At 40.7% G+C, this 17631-nt stretch overlaps 2 protein-coding genes across 6 annotated transcripts in view; both read right to left on the minus strand.

The window, feature by feature from the left end:
• The window catches only part of how (protein held out wings), a 23398-nt gene extending 11025 nt beyond the window's left edge, over positions 1–12373 (minus strand). Inside the window, exons 1-6 of one of the 5 annotated variants that reach the window (XM_018026546.2) lie at positions 11298–12373; positions 1522–1655; positions 1310–1426; positions 859–1002; positions 518–617; positions 73–375 (exon numbers count right to left, since the gene is read on the minus strand). In XM_018026546.2, coding sequence (XP_017882035.1) covers positions 73–375; positions 518–617; positions 859–1002; positions 1310–1426; positions 1522–1655; positions 11298–11424 — 925 coding nt within the window. In that variant the 5' untranslated portion in view covers positions 11425–12373. Of the gene's footprint in view, positions 1–6; positions 376–517; positions 621–858; positions 1003–1309; positions 1427–1521; positions 1656–11297 lie in introns of those variants that run through there. The other 4 variants (XM_018026544.2, XM_018026545.2, XM_018026547.2 and 1 more) reach the window with 4 other exon arrangements.
• A 1822-nt stretch (positions 12374–14195) lies between these two features.
• Positions 14196–17022, minus strand: pit (probable ATP-dependent RNA helicase pitchoune). The gene is made up of 9 exons (XM_018026455.2): positions 16832–17022; positions 16638–16748; positions 16433–16564; positions 15784–16359; positions 15407–15708; positions 15175–15327; positions 14933–15103; positions 14644–14821; positions 14196–14537 (listed from the first exon to the last, which is right to left on the minus strand). Exons 1-9 carry the CDS (start codon positions 16926–16928, stop codon positions 14371–14373), a joined length of 1887 nt encoding a protein of 628 aa, XP_017881944.1. The 5' UTR covers positions 16929–17022; the 3' UTR covers positions 14196–14370.
• Positions 17023–17631: the final 609 nt, after the last annotated feature.

The raw sequence follows: 17631 nt of genomic DNA on the forward strand, positions 1-17631 counted from the left end.
AGGTAGCAGCAAGAAGGATGATAAAATAGAGTAAATGATATCGCAACAAAGGTCAGCGAGCAAACAACCCACCAGAATGATCAGCAGTGGTGTAATCCGTGAGGAGGGGCGAGGCTGCTAAGGCCGCGTAGTTGGCGTAGTCGGCGTACGGCGTGTAGATCAGCCCGTGGGGATCGCCAGCTGAAAGGAGCGATCCTGGGGGCCCGGAACCGTTCAGAAGAGACGCCGCAGTCGTCGGGACGGATATCCGTGGCGAGAGTATCAACGGTGCACCCAACGGAGCGCTCGGCGCTCTCATGGGTGTGGTTAGACCTGGAAGGAGCCGCTGCGTCTCCGCCGCAGCCGCCGCCACGCGTCTCCATTCTTCGTCGCAGGCTGCAACATTCGACGTTACGTGTTATAAAATGTGTCAGACGCATTAGACACGGTACGCAATGAGAGAATTGAAATCTTCTAGAAAACGAGTATTTCAATTGCGATGCTGCGTATAAACTGAAAATTAGGAGATTCTCTGTACCTGTAGCTGCAGCAACTTTCGTGTTAGAGTCTCGATACGTTCCGTTGATGATAGCTAGTTCCATCAATTGTCGTTTCTTCAACTCGTCCTCTCCATCAGCCTGCTAACAACCAATACACGTACAATAAGATGTATATCAATACTCTTTCGGTGGTTCCGAGTCGTCCAATGGACTGGGCTCTATCCCTCTTCTTACTTAGTAATAATCTCAAATAGTTCATGTAGTTCCGAAAACGTTTGATACCGACTCGGTAGAATTCATTTACACACATTATTTCGACATGTACAACAGAGAAATAGGTATAGCTAAATATTAAAATTAATAATAGGAACTATCTCACCACGGGAACGAGAAGCTTCTTGACTTCTTCGACGGCTCTGGCAAGTTTCAATGTGGCACGATTTTCAGTATCTTCTACTGTCAGTAGAACATGCAGTTCGTCTGTCAGGTGTTCCCAGTTTGGTTTACCTCGATTTAATTCTTCCTAATAAAGTAATTAATATCGTGTAATGCAACTTATAAAAAGTATATAAGGGGTGATCAATCGTCAGGTACTCGGATACTATTTAGAACATTACGGAATTTTATGCATTCGATAAATGAAACGGTCGTTAACTACGGAAAAGAAATAATTACATTCGTGTGCTTGTAAACGTTTAATCTGGTAAATGTTAACGCTTGTACTTACGACGAGATTTCATCACAAGAATCACAAGCAGCTTGGAAAAAATATTTCGCTCGGCTAATTATTTATAATCTATTTAAAGAGAGTAAGTAGAGAAGAATCGTACCTTTTTCTTATCCCTCATGGAACCTTTGCCTCTGACCATAATTTTACATCCTGTCTCTTGTTCTAATTGTTTGGCTGTCATCCCACGCGGTCCGAGAATTCTCCCGACAAAATTGAACTGTAACAGAGGTAACAAGATTTCGGATGAGGCACGTGCGATCTGTTTAATTCGGATCGAATTTAACGCGTCGCTTTTCTAACACGGGTACTTACGTCTGGATGTTCTTTCACAGGTACATAAACTTTCTCCATAAGCGTTTTAACTTCACCGTCCGGCTCTGGCAACACCAGTGGTTCCTTCTTGACGCCACTGATTTGAAAAAGACTCGCCCGAACTTTAGCGATTTCTGCAACAAGGAACAAACGTGCCCATTGCTCAATTCTAGTCACACCTTTTCGTGTCTTACGTTATAAGTCATGTAAAACGTGAGACGCGTGAGACGCGTGAAACGTATTAGCTCGAGAGAGACAAAATCATGTTTGTCACATTGTTTCGTGAGTCAGGAAAGCGACTGCCTAACTTATTAAGCCTAGAAGGCGAGTGTCGAAGTGTGAGAAGAGGAAGTGAAACAGCTTAAGAACCTTAACAGAATCGTATGTAACCTCGTAATCCGAGGGAACTTGAAAAACGGTATTTCATTTTGTTCACTATACAATAAATCGGCATTAAACTTGTTCTCACAGTCACACTTGCCGATTATAAGTATCGGTGATCATATAGATATGTGTACGTACGTGTTACGTGGAAATGCGTGTGTAGAAGTTTATATAGTACGCATGCGTGAACGAACATAAGAATGTGAATGAAAAGAGAGGACACTCAGAGTGCACGGGCGAGAAGAACACAGCATCATATCCACTTTTAGCAACATTGCTCATTACAGCTGAGCTGACATCAGCTGTACGTATTACGTTCCTTTCTTACCTTCCCGATCTCTATACCCACTCTATTCCGATTTCTTCTTGTAGCAATTTACAGAATCGACACTACGTCTCAGTCGTCGATCGATCCATCGACTATGCTTCATCGTCAATAAATTATATCATATGCTTTTGAATTTAGATCGAAGTCGATCGGTTTGGCGAAGACGATATTCTTGGATTTGATAACGATCACATAAACAGGAGCAAACTAATTATTCGTTCGAGCGATAATCATTTCATAGATTGATGATTTGACACTGAGGACTGTGGAATAACAAGATTGCATTCCAAGTATTTAGCTCGCATTATGAGTCATCGGAAGTCGGTTCAGGCAATTTTCAGAAATAAGATTTTTCTTCGTCGCACGGTAAATAGTAAGTACGATACTTGATCGTCCATTTAACTTACGCATTCGAAAGAGTCGAATATTTATTACGTGCTCGAGTTTCGCGAACACTTGTTCGTGAACGAGCGGCGTAAAGACTGCGGCGAGAGCAACGAGCTATTTTGGGAGACATCTCCAAACAGAAAAAGGCGTAAAAGCGAGTTTGGAAAAGTAACTGGAGATGGTAGGAGACGGTTGTTATGAGTAGGAATAAAAATCTATGTATTCGATTGTGGGAGCGTGGGTCGTAAGACGCGCTGAATCGATGCTTGTACCGGTTACATGCAGTGGATTCTATGACATCATCGATGTCGTAATCACGAAGACCGCGATTCGTGGCACGGATCAAACGTTTCGTGAAGCGAAGACGATCGCGCTCGGTCTCCAGGCAAAATCGATCGGGAAAATGATTCGCACGACGATACAGTTTTAAAGATACAAAACTTGAGCAGCATTTAACAAGGGCTTTACTTATAGAATCGAGTCAGCCGCGATCCAACACAGTGGGAAATAATATTGCTCAGACAAAACTTCGACTTGGCTCTAAATTTAGACACCGTTTACAAAATTGTAGATCACACGACACGATTTACACTGTTTTCGCTGGTACAGTATTAATAAAATGACGACAGAACGATTCTATAGATAAGTGATTAATTAGAATTATTTAGGTTAATTTAGAAGGGCGAGGCGAAAGAACAAACAACAAATTCTTACACGTTTGTTAAAAGGCAATAAGAGTGGGTAGTCATCATTAAAATCATAGTTTCCTGAAACGTGACTCATTATTGAAGTCATCGAACATACTGTGCTTAATTTAATGCCTGTTTACGCGAGCAAACTTATTTTTTATAACGCTTACACGTCGAGAGGTGACAAATTCATCGATTGTACAATCTAATAAATGTGATTCGCTAGTTTGATACAAGAACGAATCGTAATTGTATTACGAATTTCTGACTTCAATACATGTGACATTGATTTAAGTTATGTAGGTATGTCTCGCTAGCCAAGCTTCTTAAGCAATTCGCAACTTATTTTCACGCTGTGAGTCACAAGGATATATTTATAAATGGATGCTCAAGAAATTTTATACCAACACCAAACTGTTGACTTCTAACGTCCGTTCTACCGTTTTACGAATGCGTCTGACAAAAATATCGCGCACTATCTTAAACAGATCAGATCGGTTAGGACAGCGAGCGTAGGTTTCGATAAAGTAATTAAACAACGGAGAATATTGTCATCCGACCGTCCGTGACGCAAACAATTTGGAATCAACAATTCTAAAAACTTCAGCTCGAATCTATATAGTGGCAAACGAATAACAGCTCTTCCGGTTGGCGAATCTTGTTTTTCGTACCAGAGGTTAACTGCGTCGTATTTCGAAAGTTTCATTTAGAAACGTTATTTATTTCATCAGCTAGAGAGATTTAATCTACGATTTTAACGCACTCCCTGTCGTGTGCTGTTTCTTTTGCTTCCAACTTCACATTCAAGTCGCGCGTACCGAAAAAAACGGTACACGGTGTCTAGTTTGGTAGCCGCGATCGAAATCGTCTGTATGCGTGCCTAAAAGTTGAAATAGTCGAGCTCTCCGATATAAAATAAATGACAACAGTTTTATATCAACGTGTGCTGCTCTCTTCTACGCCGTAACGAAACCGGATAATCGAATATAAACGACTTCGGAAGACGCATGAACCAGAAACCACTCCTACAAACAGGAATCATCGAAAATTCTTAAGACAAAACTAACAGTAAAAAGATTCGAGGCATAATTCGAACATATGATTGTTTCTATTTTAGAATTTCACTGACAATGAGAAGTTCACAAACGCGCTTCACTGTAGCTATTCGACATTTAACATAACGTTGATATTGTCTTAGGACGACGAATCGTATTCTAAAGCGAACTGGAGGGAAACGGTTGGATCATGAGCAGTTAATAAGCGAACAGGATCACGTTGCCTGGAAGTACCAGCAACTGTAGATGGTTGAACCTGCTTCGGCTTAACCCGAGGCAAAGCTGACCGACTAAGAAGGCCGGGAGGATATACGAGTGTATGAACAGTACGAGAATGTGTACATCGTTTGGTATAATGACCTAGCCGAACGTGTGTGAGTGAACGCCCAACTCTCGAGGAGGCAGGCAGAAAGAATGACGAAGAGAAGAGGAACGAAGAGTGCCGCTTGGAAACGGAGACGGCAGAGAGAATTCCTTTCACCCTACCTACTTTTCGAAGCTTAAAGTAAGAGACTCCAACACTCCGACGAAAGACTTCCAACGGAGCGGGAAAAGAGACGGTGGATATCCAGGGAAGGGGATGAACGAGGGACAGAGAGAGAAGAATGCCTGACAATGAGATTGACAGAGAGCGAACGTCGTGGGAGTGAAAGGAGGGTGAAAAAATCAAGAATCGAAGATTCATTGAAGAAGTAAAAGATTCTCAGATCTTAAGGTCGATGTAAGTTACTCGCGAGTCTATATAAAATAGCGACTCTATCCTATGAGAAACGATTCAAGTCTTTTTACTCGCTGCGCTTTACAAAAATATTCATACAAATCAATTTTCGTACAATTCAACTAACAGACAGAATTTTAATGATACACACAAAGCCGAACTTAATTAGTTTCAATTAATCGTTTTTCATCTCGAAGAAACTTCAGTTTCATAATCAGGACTCATCTCGAGACAGTTTTATAACTCCAAGGAGTACCATTTTATGAAACCCACTGTTACGACTGATTTACTCCATTTATAAATTCACTAGTTATGAAATGCAGAGGAAATCCTTCGCGTTTCTAGAAAAGATTAATCGTGCCAATCGAAAGACGCAAGATCTGTTTCTGCAGGAACGGAACAAAGATGGATGCGAACGAGAACGGAGGAAAACACGAAGAGAAGGTTAAAGAGTGAATTCGCACGAGCGCGCAAACGAACGAGTAAGTGAAGGAACGAGTTGATCGCGAGCAAAATAACAGAAGCGAAGAGAGATGGAGAATGACGAGAATGGAACGAAGCCGAAGTGGCACGAGCCCGTTGCTGGATGCCATGCGGTATGAAGCGAACTGCAGGTCAATCCGGTCATCGGCCTCTATGGTGTTCCCAAGGGCCGCTAAGGGTTTTTCTCCTAAACCTTTGATCCTCGATCGTCCCGTACCTAGGTATCTGTCTAAATCAGGGCTTCTTAAACTATGGGTCGCGACCCCAAATGGGGTCGCGTAGCAAAATTTTGACGACTGTAATGGTAACTCGCAATCATAAATGGGGTCGTGAATGACAAAAGTTTAAGAAGCCCTGGTCTAAATCATAAAGCATAACTGCTGAACTAACGGGACGACCGACGATCAAGACATTACCGGTGCGATATAGCGAGGAAAAATCTTTGATTGCCTGGCATCAATTGATTTTATCCTAATTGATTTTGCGTAACTTATTAGCAAGAAAAATACTAGAAATTATCCATTACTTTCTCGTGTCACAACGCTTAATGCGAATTTAATATTGCAGGGAATTAACAGTAAATTACTTGGGAATAAAAATAATGTAGAAACGTGTGCGATTACAAAATGAGGTCGTTAAATCAAGCGAGACACGTAGTCGCGTATTCGATACGGATCATTGTTAGTTTAAGAAAACTACTTAGCCAAGTTATGTGCATGGGTGAACGCATGGCCGTATGCGTAAACGACATTCATGGATAGCCAAGGAATCTATATATGGCGAGCTTACGGAACACCGTGTATACGCGAGAGCGTGGGTATGTACACAGTGGTACATATATACGTATGTACCCTGGGACATAGACAAAAACGATGACGAGGACGACAAAAGTGGGGGCGCGTAGGCATTTCCTTATTTAGAAACAGAGAAACGTCTCTTTCCTAGTGCAGTGGCTACGAGAAATTTAACGAAAGTCGATAAGACTGTTCATTTTACGATAGACCCTTGAAAACTCAATCCTGGCTAAAGCCTGATAACGCGTTAACGCTACAATTTTTTTTTATGCTAATCGGTACTCTACAAACGAGTACCGTGATATCCTCGACTCGACAACAGTTTTCGCTACCATTTATCAGAGGATGGCCTTATCGCACGATTACGATCTTACATACTTTGTTGACAGTGAACGCGTGGTACACTTGAAATCGACATATTATACAGCGGTTTTATCCAATCAGATAAAGTTCATTTAACCGTCGTTACTTGAAAAATCTCAAGTGCTTTGAAATAGTTTAAGAAGTCTAGCGACGTTGATTCACATTATGAATAAGAGAGAATGCTTAGATTCGTAATCAATAAACAAATAATAATTAATAAAATCTTCTCTCGGTATCAGTGCGAATTCTGATAAAGCACAGTGCCGTAGCACAGTTTGCGCATAAACGATGCTAGGCAGGATGCCAAGCGTACCCGAAGCTTTGTCGATTGGAAAAAATGAACAACTTGAAAGGAGAACGTTGCGATACTCGAATCATCTTAAGGTGCCACGGTGTGTTACTGCGAGGACTGTACGCGTAACTACAAGCGCGATATATACCGTCGAGCGATCGGTAACGGGGTATGTGCAACCTCTTCGGGTACTAAAGTAAAAGGAAGACAGGCGATGAGAGGAACAAAGAAGAAAGAAGGAATGCGGCTGCTACCGCCGTTGCTGCCACTGCTGTCGCTATTGCCGCTATCGCCTCGGTACATATCGTTAGACAGTATGGAAAAGAAACAATCAGGTAGAGAGAAAAGAAGAATCTTGCGGCCTCGCTACGATCCCTGACGATGGTTACGGATACGAAGAGGAACGCCAAGAGAATACAAAAGAGAAACGAGGAAAGTATAAACACAGACAACCTCTGGCTTTCGAGGAAGTTACGTTTCCTCTTCATAAGGCTTTCTTCCCTTCTACCTACGACGTACGGGGTAGCCTGCTTGTCACGTACAGTGTCTCATAAATAGATTGCAAACGATAAGATTTCAGGAAATATGCAGCCTGCCTGGAAAAATCTGTAGAACGTTACAAATGAGCATTTGCAATATTCTACGTGTACGTTCGTAAACATGAAACTCTTAATGGACTCCCGATATTCTTATTAAAGAATAGAAAATACGCATTTATATCTTTTCACGAGAGATCAATGGTCGCGTCTCGTAATCTCTCGGATATTTGTAAGCGGGTCAGGTCAAGTGCAGGAAGGAAATTTCGTTGCACAGCGAAATACCGTTAAAAATGATGAGCAATCAATTTACGTACGAACTGCGAATTGATATCTCATACGTTTAAAAGATTTTCTACGCCCGAGAATGCCTTTAGCAATTCTCGTTCGTTATCGAGAGAACGTGAGTCTCGTTCCTTTTCCTTTCCTGTTTCATAATTACATTGAAAACTTTGGGTAACGGTAGCTGGAATTTTATCAGGTTTCACGAGGCAACTAAGCAACCCCACCGTTTCTGCATATTGTACCGGTGCGACATTGAAAGATTTGTGCGATTGAAGATGGGCGAAGTGGGTGATGAAGCGTCAGGCGAGGACGCTGTCCGATCAATTATAATTTCGGTAGATGATTTCATACGTGGCACCCATTAAACGATTAAGCGCAACGACCTAGTAGCAGAAGAAAACTAGACCTCGGGTCTGTCCAAGTTTTCGCTAGACAGTTTCGAAAGGACGCGCTTGACAACGAGTTCTATTCACGCCACTAGGTCACCGAGAAAACTTGCTACGTCGTGGTCGAAATAGATCTCTCAGACACGATTGCAATACGGTTGAGCCGTGCCATAGTCATCGACGGATGAACAACATCGTATCCCAGGGAGTCGGAGGAAAAAAAAGACCCGCGCCCCATGGTTTGCTTTACTTTCTTATTTTCCGCCAGTTTTCTCCTAACACGCTACACCTCCTCCGCTTACTAATTTATGGCTTTCCCGTGCGTTTCGATCTTCGTTGAAAGTGACTGTTACAGCTTAGAAGACGATTGGAGGCACGCGATCCTCTCTAGACCAGTAGAAAAATACTCGAGCGAACCATTCCTGGAGGCCACAGTCAGACTTCTCGTTAATGAGATTCACTTCGTCTTTTAGCAAAATTGGTCCAGCAATTTGTGTTACCTGACTGCTACCACCAATTCACTCTTTTCCATAGTTTATTAATTGTTACATAGTATTCGTCTTCTCATTCTACCAATTTCGTACACTTCAAATTTTTAACCAAACAAGATTTCGATTGCTAGATAATAAAATACCGCGTTGAGTCGAATCGAGAAAAAGAGATGAACGAAATGAGTTTCTTTGCATCAACAGGACTATATCCCCGAAGGAATGCGAGGCCCGAGAGCTTTCGTAAAACCGGTTCTCCGTCGTAAACGTCATTTGACACATTTCCTGTGAAACAGTATAGACGACTCGAATGCACATACACTATAAACCAATATTATTTTCATTGGAAACAAATGGAAAACAACGGAGACTTTCACCTCGTGTTCAAAATGTGAGCCCAATCGACTGGAGACAGGGAACATCGGCAATCATCCTATTTCCTTAATCGCATAGTAAATAAGAAGAGCATAAACTAAAAAGAGAATCACGAAATATTGATAAACTGTATACCACAGATGTTCCAGATTCCATAAAAATCTGCAGTCCATTAATTAAGGAAAATGAACATATCAATTTAAATATGTGCGACACCGTTTCCCGTGTCAAAATCAGAACGTGGATAGGACGTTCTTCAAAGAACAGAATATATCTTTCCACCCACCCTGTAATTATTTCTCGAGGCGAGGTATGGCGACAAATCTGACCAAAAAAGGCTCGATCAGAGGAGTTTGACTTTAATAGTAGAAAAGACTATACGCCCATTAAAGGTAACTGGTACTCTGCAGAGGTAAAGTGATTTTTAACGAACGCTAAAGTCGTTGCCTGGCATAAACAGTGAAACCCCGATCACAATAGTAGCACAAAATTGGATATGTACGCATTCTAATTGCGAGTTTGTAAGACTCGTTTCCACAGCGATATATAGCTCTCTGTATGTGTACGTGTCTAACACGCCCTTCCGAGATCTAAGCGTTTAGCATTAAGTATAATCTTAGTACTGACATGAGTCACAATGGAAAAATCGTTTCATAATTTCTTGTTGCATTGGATCATGAGTCTAGATGTATGCGCGTATTGAGGACATTCTTTAAAGTATGTATATAGAGGACACTCTCGTATATATCTATCTATAACAATTAAACCTCTTTTTTAATTCTATGCAATTACACATTGTCAAGTAGTTGCAATTTTTCAGCACGTATTTAAAACAGTGCAGAGTGCGCGTGTATCCAATAACCGAGCTAAATGCAGTTAAACTCTTCTTTCGGGGAAGGAAATCGAAGACACGCTGTGTAAACGTCTGCAATCTACGTGTGTGCTCGTAGGCGTGCACAAGACTGCCCAAAAATAGAGACTGAAAAACTGTTCTCCAGGATAGCCGATGCGAGAGCAGGCCGTTATCGGGGAAACACATGTACACCCCCTTCACGAGTCAACGTACAGTTGTTAAAAAAGTATAAGATTCGACAGTGGTCTCTAAACTAAATTCCATTCTCGATATAAATAACTCAGTATTTAATTGTTCCAGCAATTCTGACAGTTTACAATGACTCTTTATGTACATCGATGGGTGATCATCCGATGCTCAGGGAATAATACTTTCTGTCAAGTGACGATTAAATTATATCTTTCTGGTAAATGAAAAATTGTGAACATCTGGCAATCGCAATGACGCAAGATATAATTTTATTTGCTTTCAATGAATCGTATTCTATCTGACTGTCTCTCGTTCGATGCGATTTCATACGATTGGTATTCCTGAATTTTGTTTAGGTCTTTAAAAAGTCCGAATGAAACCTGTGACTAGTGAATGGGAGTGTATCAACAAGAGAGAAGAAAGACACTGTGGCAAGTGCAGATCGTATTTTCGTTTGACAATTCCCTTGGTCATCGGTTCATATCTTGTTTCCTGATACATACGCGATGATTCTGGGCCACACGCCTGGCCGGATCGAGATTGGATCGAATCGTGTCAAGATTAGTAGTAAAGTCGATCAGTTACGATCGCAGATTATATCGTAAGTCACACGAAGTTTTTATTGTAAGTTACTCTGATCGGACTTACATTGGACATCGTTCTCCTCGGTCCCGGTGTAGAAAATTGGAAAAATAAATTGTACGGGCAGCCGGACGAGCACGGAGCGAAGACACGGACCGGGACTGCACGGATAACACGTGACACATGGATCGAGATATACGTAAATACATACGTATCGTATGTAGATTTCTTAAACCATGTTTGCGAGCGATCCGTTGCCGATTATGGCAACACGTCGGGTACGAGGAACCGGTCTCTCGTGGCGGCGACGTACGTTCGTTGCTCGAGTAGATCGCCGCCCGTAGCGAGCGAAATCTCGGAAACTAATCGTCGTTAAGTCGTAAGTATGGGCGAAAGTTTCGCGACGCGGCGGCATGTGGAAGCGAAGAAACATGCTTGGATCCCGGAGTAAGTGCGAACCGCTGTGGCTGTGGGCGTTGATCATGCAAACGAAAAGTAAGGCGTGTCGCGCGATGGTGAAACGATGAATTAATTCGCCGTAAGTACAAAGAGAGAGAGAAGAGATATTAGTGGATTAATGGTTGCTTACCTTCGTCTAGTAGGCGTTCTACATGTATGAAGACATTAGGGAAAGCAGCTAACTGCTTTCGGTCTTTTAGTAACTGTGACAGGTAGTCCGCTATACTCTGCGTCGTCGTGTTAGTATTATCACACATCGCAATTACTTTGATTACCTCCTATGGCGGTCACGCGAAAATATAGTAAAAAAAAAGATATACAAAAACAAATAGAGAGGTGTATTGTTGCGTTGCAGAGAGAGGGAGAAACGGATAGAAAATAGTGTAACGTTAAAACGTAAAAACGAGCAAAAGACAGACGACGTTGCGATCAAAGATCCAAAAACAACCAGCAGTTCGTTTTTCACGTTTTTCTCGTTCGCGCACAACGCGTTTTCCCTGTTAGATTTCACTGTACGTATGTTATTTAAATACGTGTCACTTTACTTTCTTCGATACTTTTTTTTACTTGCACAGTAATTATCTAGTTAATTAATTGCAGAACTCGATTCGTTCGTACGTCGCGCCTTCTCACTCGTGGTTTCTCTGGCGCGCTACTCGCATACGTTGCCACGATTGCGTTACGTTTTTAGAAATAGCGGAGTCAGTATACTATGTGTAAGGAGGAAAACGAGGATGAGGAGGAGGATGGGAGGGGACAGAGAAGTACGTAAGAGCGACGGAAACCGTGGTAGGATCGCGAGAGGGAGAACGAGGGATCGAGAGAGACCATGAGACTGAGAACGAGAAGAGTCAAACGGAGAAAGGAGACACGAAGGAGAAAGGGGGGGATAAGGAGCGGGGAAATAAGAAACTGTGAGAGGAGAAAAAAGAAGAAAGAGGGGGGAAGGAGAAGAAGCAGGGAAAAGAAATAAAGGAAGGGAAAGGCAGGAAAATTAGATACCGAGAGAAAGATTGAGAGGGTAACAGGGAGAAGGGGGAGAAGAGAGAGAGAGAGAGAAGGAGAGAAAGAAATCACAGCCTCTCTCACGAGTAGGATTCTGTTAAGGTTAAAAGAGATGGAGCGTAGATCGCGAAGTTAAAAACAAACACACGCTACGGGATTCTCGGCTCTACTGCACCACCCGTGCATGCGTCTCGGCGAACTACCCGTAGATTCCTCAGCGCGCAGGCATGCGCATTCATGACAATGCGCACGCGTCCTGTGCGCCATGGTTCTTGCGTATTTTACCTCTGTCGGCGCGCTTCTACCGCCCACTACCATATACGGCCTCTCCTCTGCGTATGGTTACGGCGCGTATGCGCGCCGCGCCGGTACCGAGACCGAGACCAATACATGCCGTATGGTACCGTCGTCGCATACAAGTTGGATAATTCAGGATCGTAGTCACCTGGACGAGCACCCGGGCACCCCGGATACCGTGCACCGGACTGCCACCGTTTTCTCAACTGTTCCTTTTGTTAACGGAACATCGCGAAACGCGTTTATATTCGCGTATACATTTACTTATCCCACGCGTTCCACAGTCACGATGGGCCACAAGATTTAAGGACATTGATCTGCAGCGAGGAACAAAATTAAACTACAGCAAATGTGTAATCAGGAACTGCTCGTTCGTTTGTCCATCATGATAAGATACGAGAAGAACTTGCGTTAGTTTACTAACTCGCAAAATGTACAAAACAGTGTATTTAATTACAATAGATCATTAACACATTTCGATCTTCATCAAGAATCTTATTTACTTTATACAGAACATATATTTTTCTCCTCTCTCTCGATTTGTTCCAAAGTTATTATTTATACATTGTTGTTCTATAATGCTTAATAGAATTAGCCGATCATCCAACTAAACCCGCGTAATGCTTTAAATAAACCGCGAACTAAATTTAGATTTTGACTTTAACTCGATGTTTTAAAATCAAACGAAGCTCGTCATTTTGTACGCAAACGTTATGAATGAAAAAACTGCGATATAATTATGATTAGAATCACGTAACGTTTTTAAATTAGAATCCTCGGATATAAGCGTAACATAAATAAACATGGTATATATTCACGAATACGCGTTTTAGTCAATGATTAATTACTGCCACTTCATTAAAGAAACGCGTAATTTGTTACATGTGTAAAACACTTTTAATTATGATATACTATGTATCAACGCGTTAAACTGCGCTATAATCTTCGAGCTGTATACCTTAGAATGTATAATTAATGCTGCTGCCTACTTTCAATTTGCAGCCACGCAGAATATCGTATCGTGAATTTGAACTACGCATTGATTGCTACATTATGGGATTACACGGCATGCCGGTTGACAAATAAGTATATATGCATATATTATGTTCCTTGAGTCGATTTGTTAGATCTTATGGAATGTATGATTTTCGTCTAACCAGATCAGAGACATAAAAACATGCATATAAGAACTGAAAAGCTATTGTCTTAACAACAGAAAGGAACGAGTGCACGGAAATTTGATTACAACATCAAATTTCGTGATTAGCAACGGTCTTTAAAGAATTCAGTAGGCATACGGAGACGTTCGAAAACAGCCGATCGATTCTAAAGACTGTCGCCTCAGCGTTCTCCCACGAGCGTTACCTTTTGCGCCATATCCAACACGCCTGCCCACGTATATTGGTTAACGTAAAGTAGCGTTGACGTCATACACATGCCTTACATGGTCCTACCGAGAAGTAACGTGGGTGTCTCACGTTATAAAATGTTTCCCTTGTCAGTTTTCACTGATCGGTAGATACTTTCTAGTCATCTCTTTACGAAAAAATGAAAGCTAGTTCAAACAATTAAGAGCCGCGTACCGTTTCTATTTGATTATATCGGCAGTACTCCGTTCCTCCGTTCACCAATTAATTTTAAATATATTCGTTCTGCAAGAGCAATACATCTTTAAATGAATTCGTCTTTTTAAGATTAAACATGCTGCGGAATGAATTACAAGGAATTAAATTTTATTTAAAAAACATTTATTGTTCTTGAATACGTTTCACTGCGTTCAAACTGAGTGCTAAATATGTACAAGAACACAATGATCTTCCAAACTCAGTTCATTAGACAGCGCGCAGCAGTCGGTCAGCGACCACGTCTTGTATACAAATCTTGCACGCATATATTTATAGTCATCTGGCAAACTGTCGATTATCCTTGTCACGTTTGTTCACTTGCCGGAAAGATTTGCTGCGTTTCAATTGCTTCTCCGAATTTGGATTGTTCACGTTTTTAAAATACCCGTAACCGCCTCCGCCTATTCTCTTTCGTGGCCGTGAATTTTTACTCACTCCCACTTCTACGATGAAATTTCGTTAAGGAAAAAGCATACTCCCTTACTGTTTGCTGAAAATTTGTGTGCCAAAGTCTTTAATGTATTGAAACTTTATTCAATAAAAGGATACTTAAATCTACGGCTGGTGGAACCAGGAATCCAAATGATTTAGCAACTTTTGCTAGATCCAGCGTTTCGATATCGAAGATTTGTTTCAAATGATGAGAATCATATGCCCTCACGTAAGCTTTGAACGCTTCTTTAGCTGACATGTTTAAAAAGTAATTTTTTGTGATCAATTTCTCAAGCTGAAACATACCAATAAAGAAGCAACTGATTTAATTGATCTTTACATCGTCGTTGAACATACGTTACTTTTGTGTTTTGTATATTTAGACTGTTAAATAGAATATACGAACCTGTAACTGAATATCAGCAATTTTATTCCACGAAAAGTCAAATTCGTTTACAGGTACTCTGGCTTGTTTCAAATAACGAAGGAAACCGAGTTCCTCCGGCCTTAAGATTAACAAGGCGTGACCACTGCTGCCTTCTCCTCGAGCAGTTCGACCAACACGATGAATATATTCCTAAAGCAATGTTTAATTTCTCTTTAAAATATACTTTTTTAACATAGAACATACATATCATTAAAACGTACCTTAGGATCATCCGGAGGATCGTATTGTACGATCCAATCAACAGCTGGAATATCGAGACCACGCGCAGCTACATCGGTACAAAGAAGTATACCCGTAGAAGCGTTACAAAATTGGAAGAACGTCGTTGTTCTCTTCGTTTGCTTCTGTTTTCCCTAATGGATTAGTTGAAATATAACGTAAGCGTGATAGACATTTCCAATAATAATTATAACGTTTAATACAAACACGTACATGTATACTTAATACTGGCAAATCGATATAATTTAGAAGTTCATGGTGATATTTCACGGACATGCACGAGCTGAAGAAAACCATAACTTTCTTGTTCCTATTCTTTTTCAAGAAAGTGAACAGAAGTAGGAATCTCTTCTCACTGGGACACACGACGTAACCCTGTTCCAAACCTTCCACTGTCGCCTTTTCCTTATCGTCGTCGACACCGACATAGACTGGTTCCTTCTTTAAAGCTAATTTCATTAGCATCTCCGTCTTCTTAGTCTGTGTTGCACTGAACAACATAGTCTGCCTCTTTTCTGTAATAAAATATAGTAATCATTAAAATGTATTGGTTATCAAGTGTATTTAAATATGAAGGATATTTAACTGACTCGGTAAAATGTTAATGATCTGTTTGAGTTCTTCTTCGAAACCAATGTCTAAAATACGATCAGCTTCGTCGATAACGAGACACTGAAGATTTTTGTATAGAAAATCGGATGTATTTTGTAGATGATCCAATAATCTTCCAGGTGTAGCCACAACGATATTAATTCCTTTGGCCAGTTTCTGAGCCTCAGTTTGCCTATTAGCACCTCCCATTAGCAAACCATATGTATGATAATGATATTTCATCAGTTCTTTCAAAACTCCGAATGTTTGCATAGATAATTCCCTCGTTGGAGATATAATAATGCAGCCAGTACCGTTTCGAGGCATGAACTTTAATTTATAAATTAATTCAACGGCTGGTATTAAAAATGCGAGAGTCTTTCCAGATCCTGTTTTGGCAGCACCAACTAAATCCCTTCCTTCTAACAGAGGTGGAATGGATTTTGCTTGTATCTCAGTCATGTTCGTAAAGCCCATATCTTCTATTGCTTTCCGAGTATTCTCACAGACTGTTCCTTCTAACACTTTGAAACTTGTGTCGTTTGCTATTTCTAAACCTATCGTAGATCCTGGTACTGTGTGAAATTAAATAAATAAATGTTTTTAGATTTTAAAGATTCTATAACAATGCATATATGTTACACTTACATCTTTCAGATTCGACAGTGGCATTATCTTCAGTTAAGTACTTGCCATTCGAACGATTGGTAGATTCTACAGACTTATCGCTATCATCTTCATTCTCTACTAATTCATCATTCTTCACTTTTTTCTTTTTCTCTATAATATCACATATATCAAGACACATTTCATCTTCAGGAAATCAGAAAGCAGGAAAAAAGTTTGAACTTACTTTTCTGTGATCCTCCTTCTTCCGTGCAACGTCGTTTCAGTCTTTCGGAAACGTCTATTTCTTGTTCTCCAGCAGTACTGTTCGAGTTCTCATTTATAGTATCATCTTTCACTAATATGCGATAAGTTGAAAATCATTATCGATGGTAATGATATAAGAACTAAGTATACAACGTGTTCTCTAACCGCACTTACCGTTCTTCAGCTGCTTCTCTCGTTCTTTTAAAATCTCCAGTTTCTTATTCTCCCTTTTCTTTATTTTCCGCATCAACACTTTGTCGGGTACTGACATTTTTACTTTATAAATTAATGGTATGTACGTATCGTTTAATAAAATACTGAGTACGTTTTAACATCCATGTGCCATTAGAGAGAAAATATGGAGCAATAATGTGGCTTGATGTGGCTCAGTGATGTAAGATTTGCGGAATTTCGATCGCTGCGCGTACGGTGAGGAAAAGTGGAACTAAAAGTCTTGATGTAAGATTTTGCGGATTTTTCCGCCCATAGCGTAGACCCAGTCTAGCATGCTGTTATGTCTTAGCTTTAAAGTTTGAACCTAGCCGCGCGCGTAATTTGAACGACGTACCACTACACGCGTAATTTTTCCGTATACGTGTATCAGGTAAACGGCAAGACCCAAACTGCAAACCTGCCCTTTAAATGCTCGTGTCTCGTGGATCCTTCGATGACCAGCAAACGCTTTCGCCTCGGCTCCTTCGTTTTCGCGTAAAGGGGTGCAAACGAGTCACGCTCAGCGATTGCACGTGCATATATAATTTTTTTTTAACAACCATAAACATTTCAATGAATTTAACGAGATAACTGTATGTACTTTATATAATAACAATAATGAAAGTTGAATAATTAGTATGAAAAAATAATCTTATATAATAAATTTTATTATTAATTTTAAATAAACGTTATCTTCGGATCATCGCATGTATTTATAATTTGCTGTAAAAATGTAAGACAGGACGCAAGACCAATAGTTT

The sequence above is a fragment of the Ceratina calcarata genome, unplaced genomic scaffold, assembly GCF_001652005.2.
Source record: "Ceratina calcarata isolate Rehan_Ccalc_2016 unplaced genomic scaffold, ASM165200v1 scaffold39.2, whole genome shotgun sequence".
Lineage (NCBI taxonomy): Eukaryota > Metazoa > Arthropoda > Insecta > Hymenoptera > Apidae > Ceratina > Ceratina calcarata.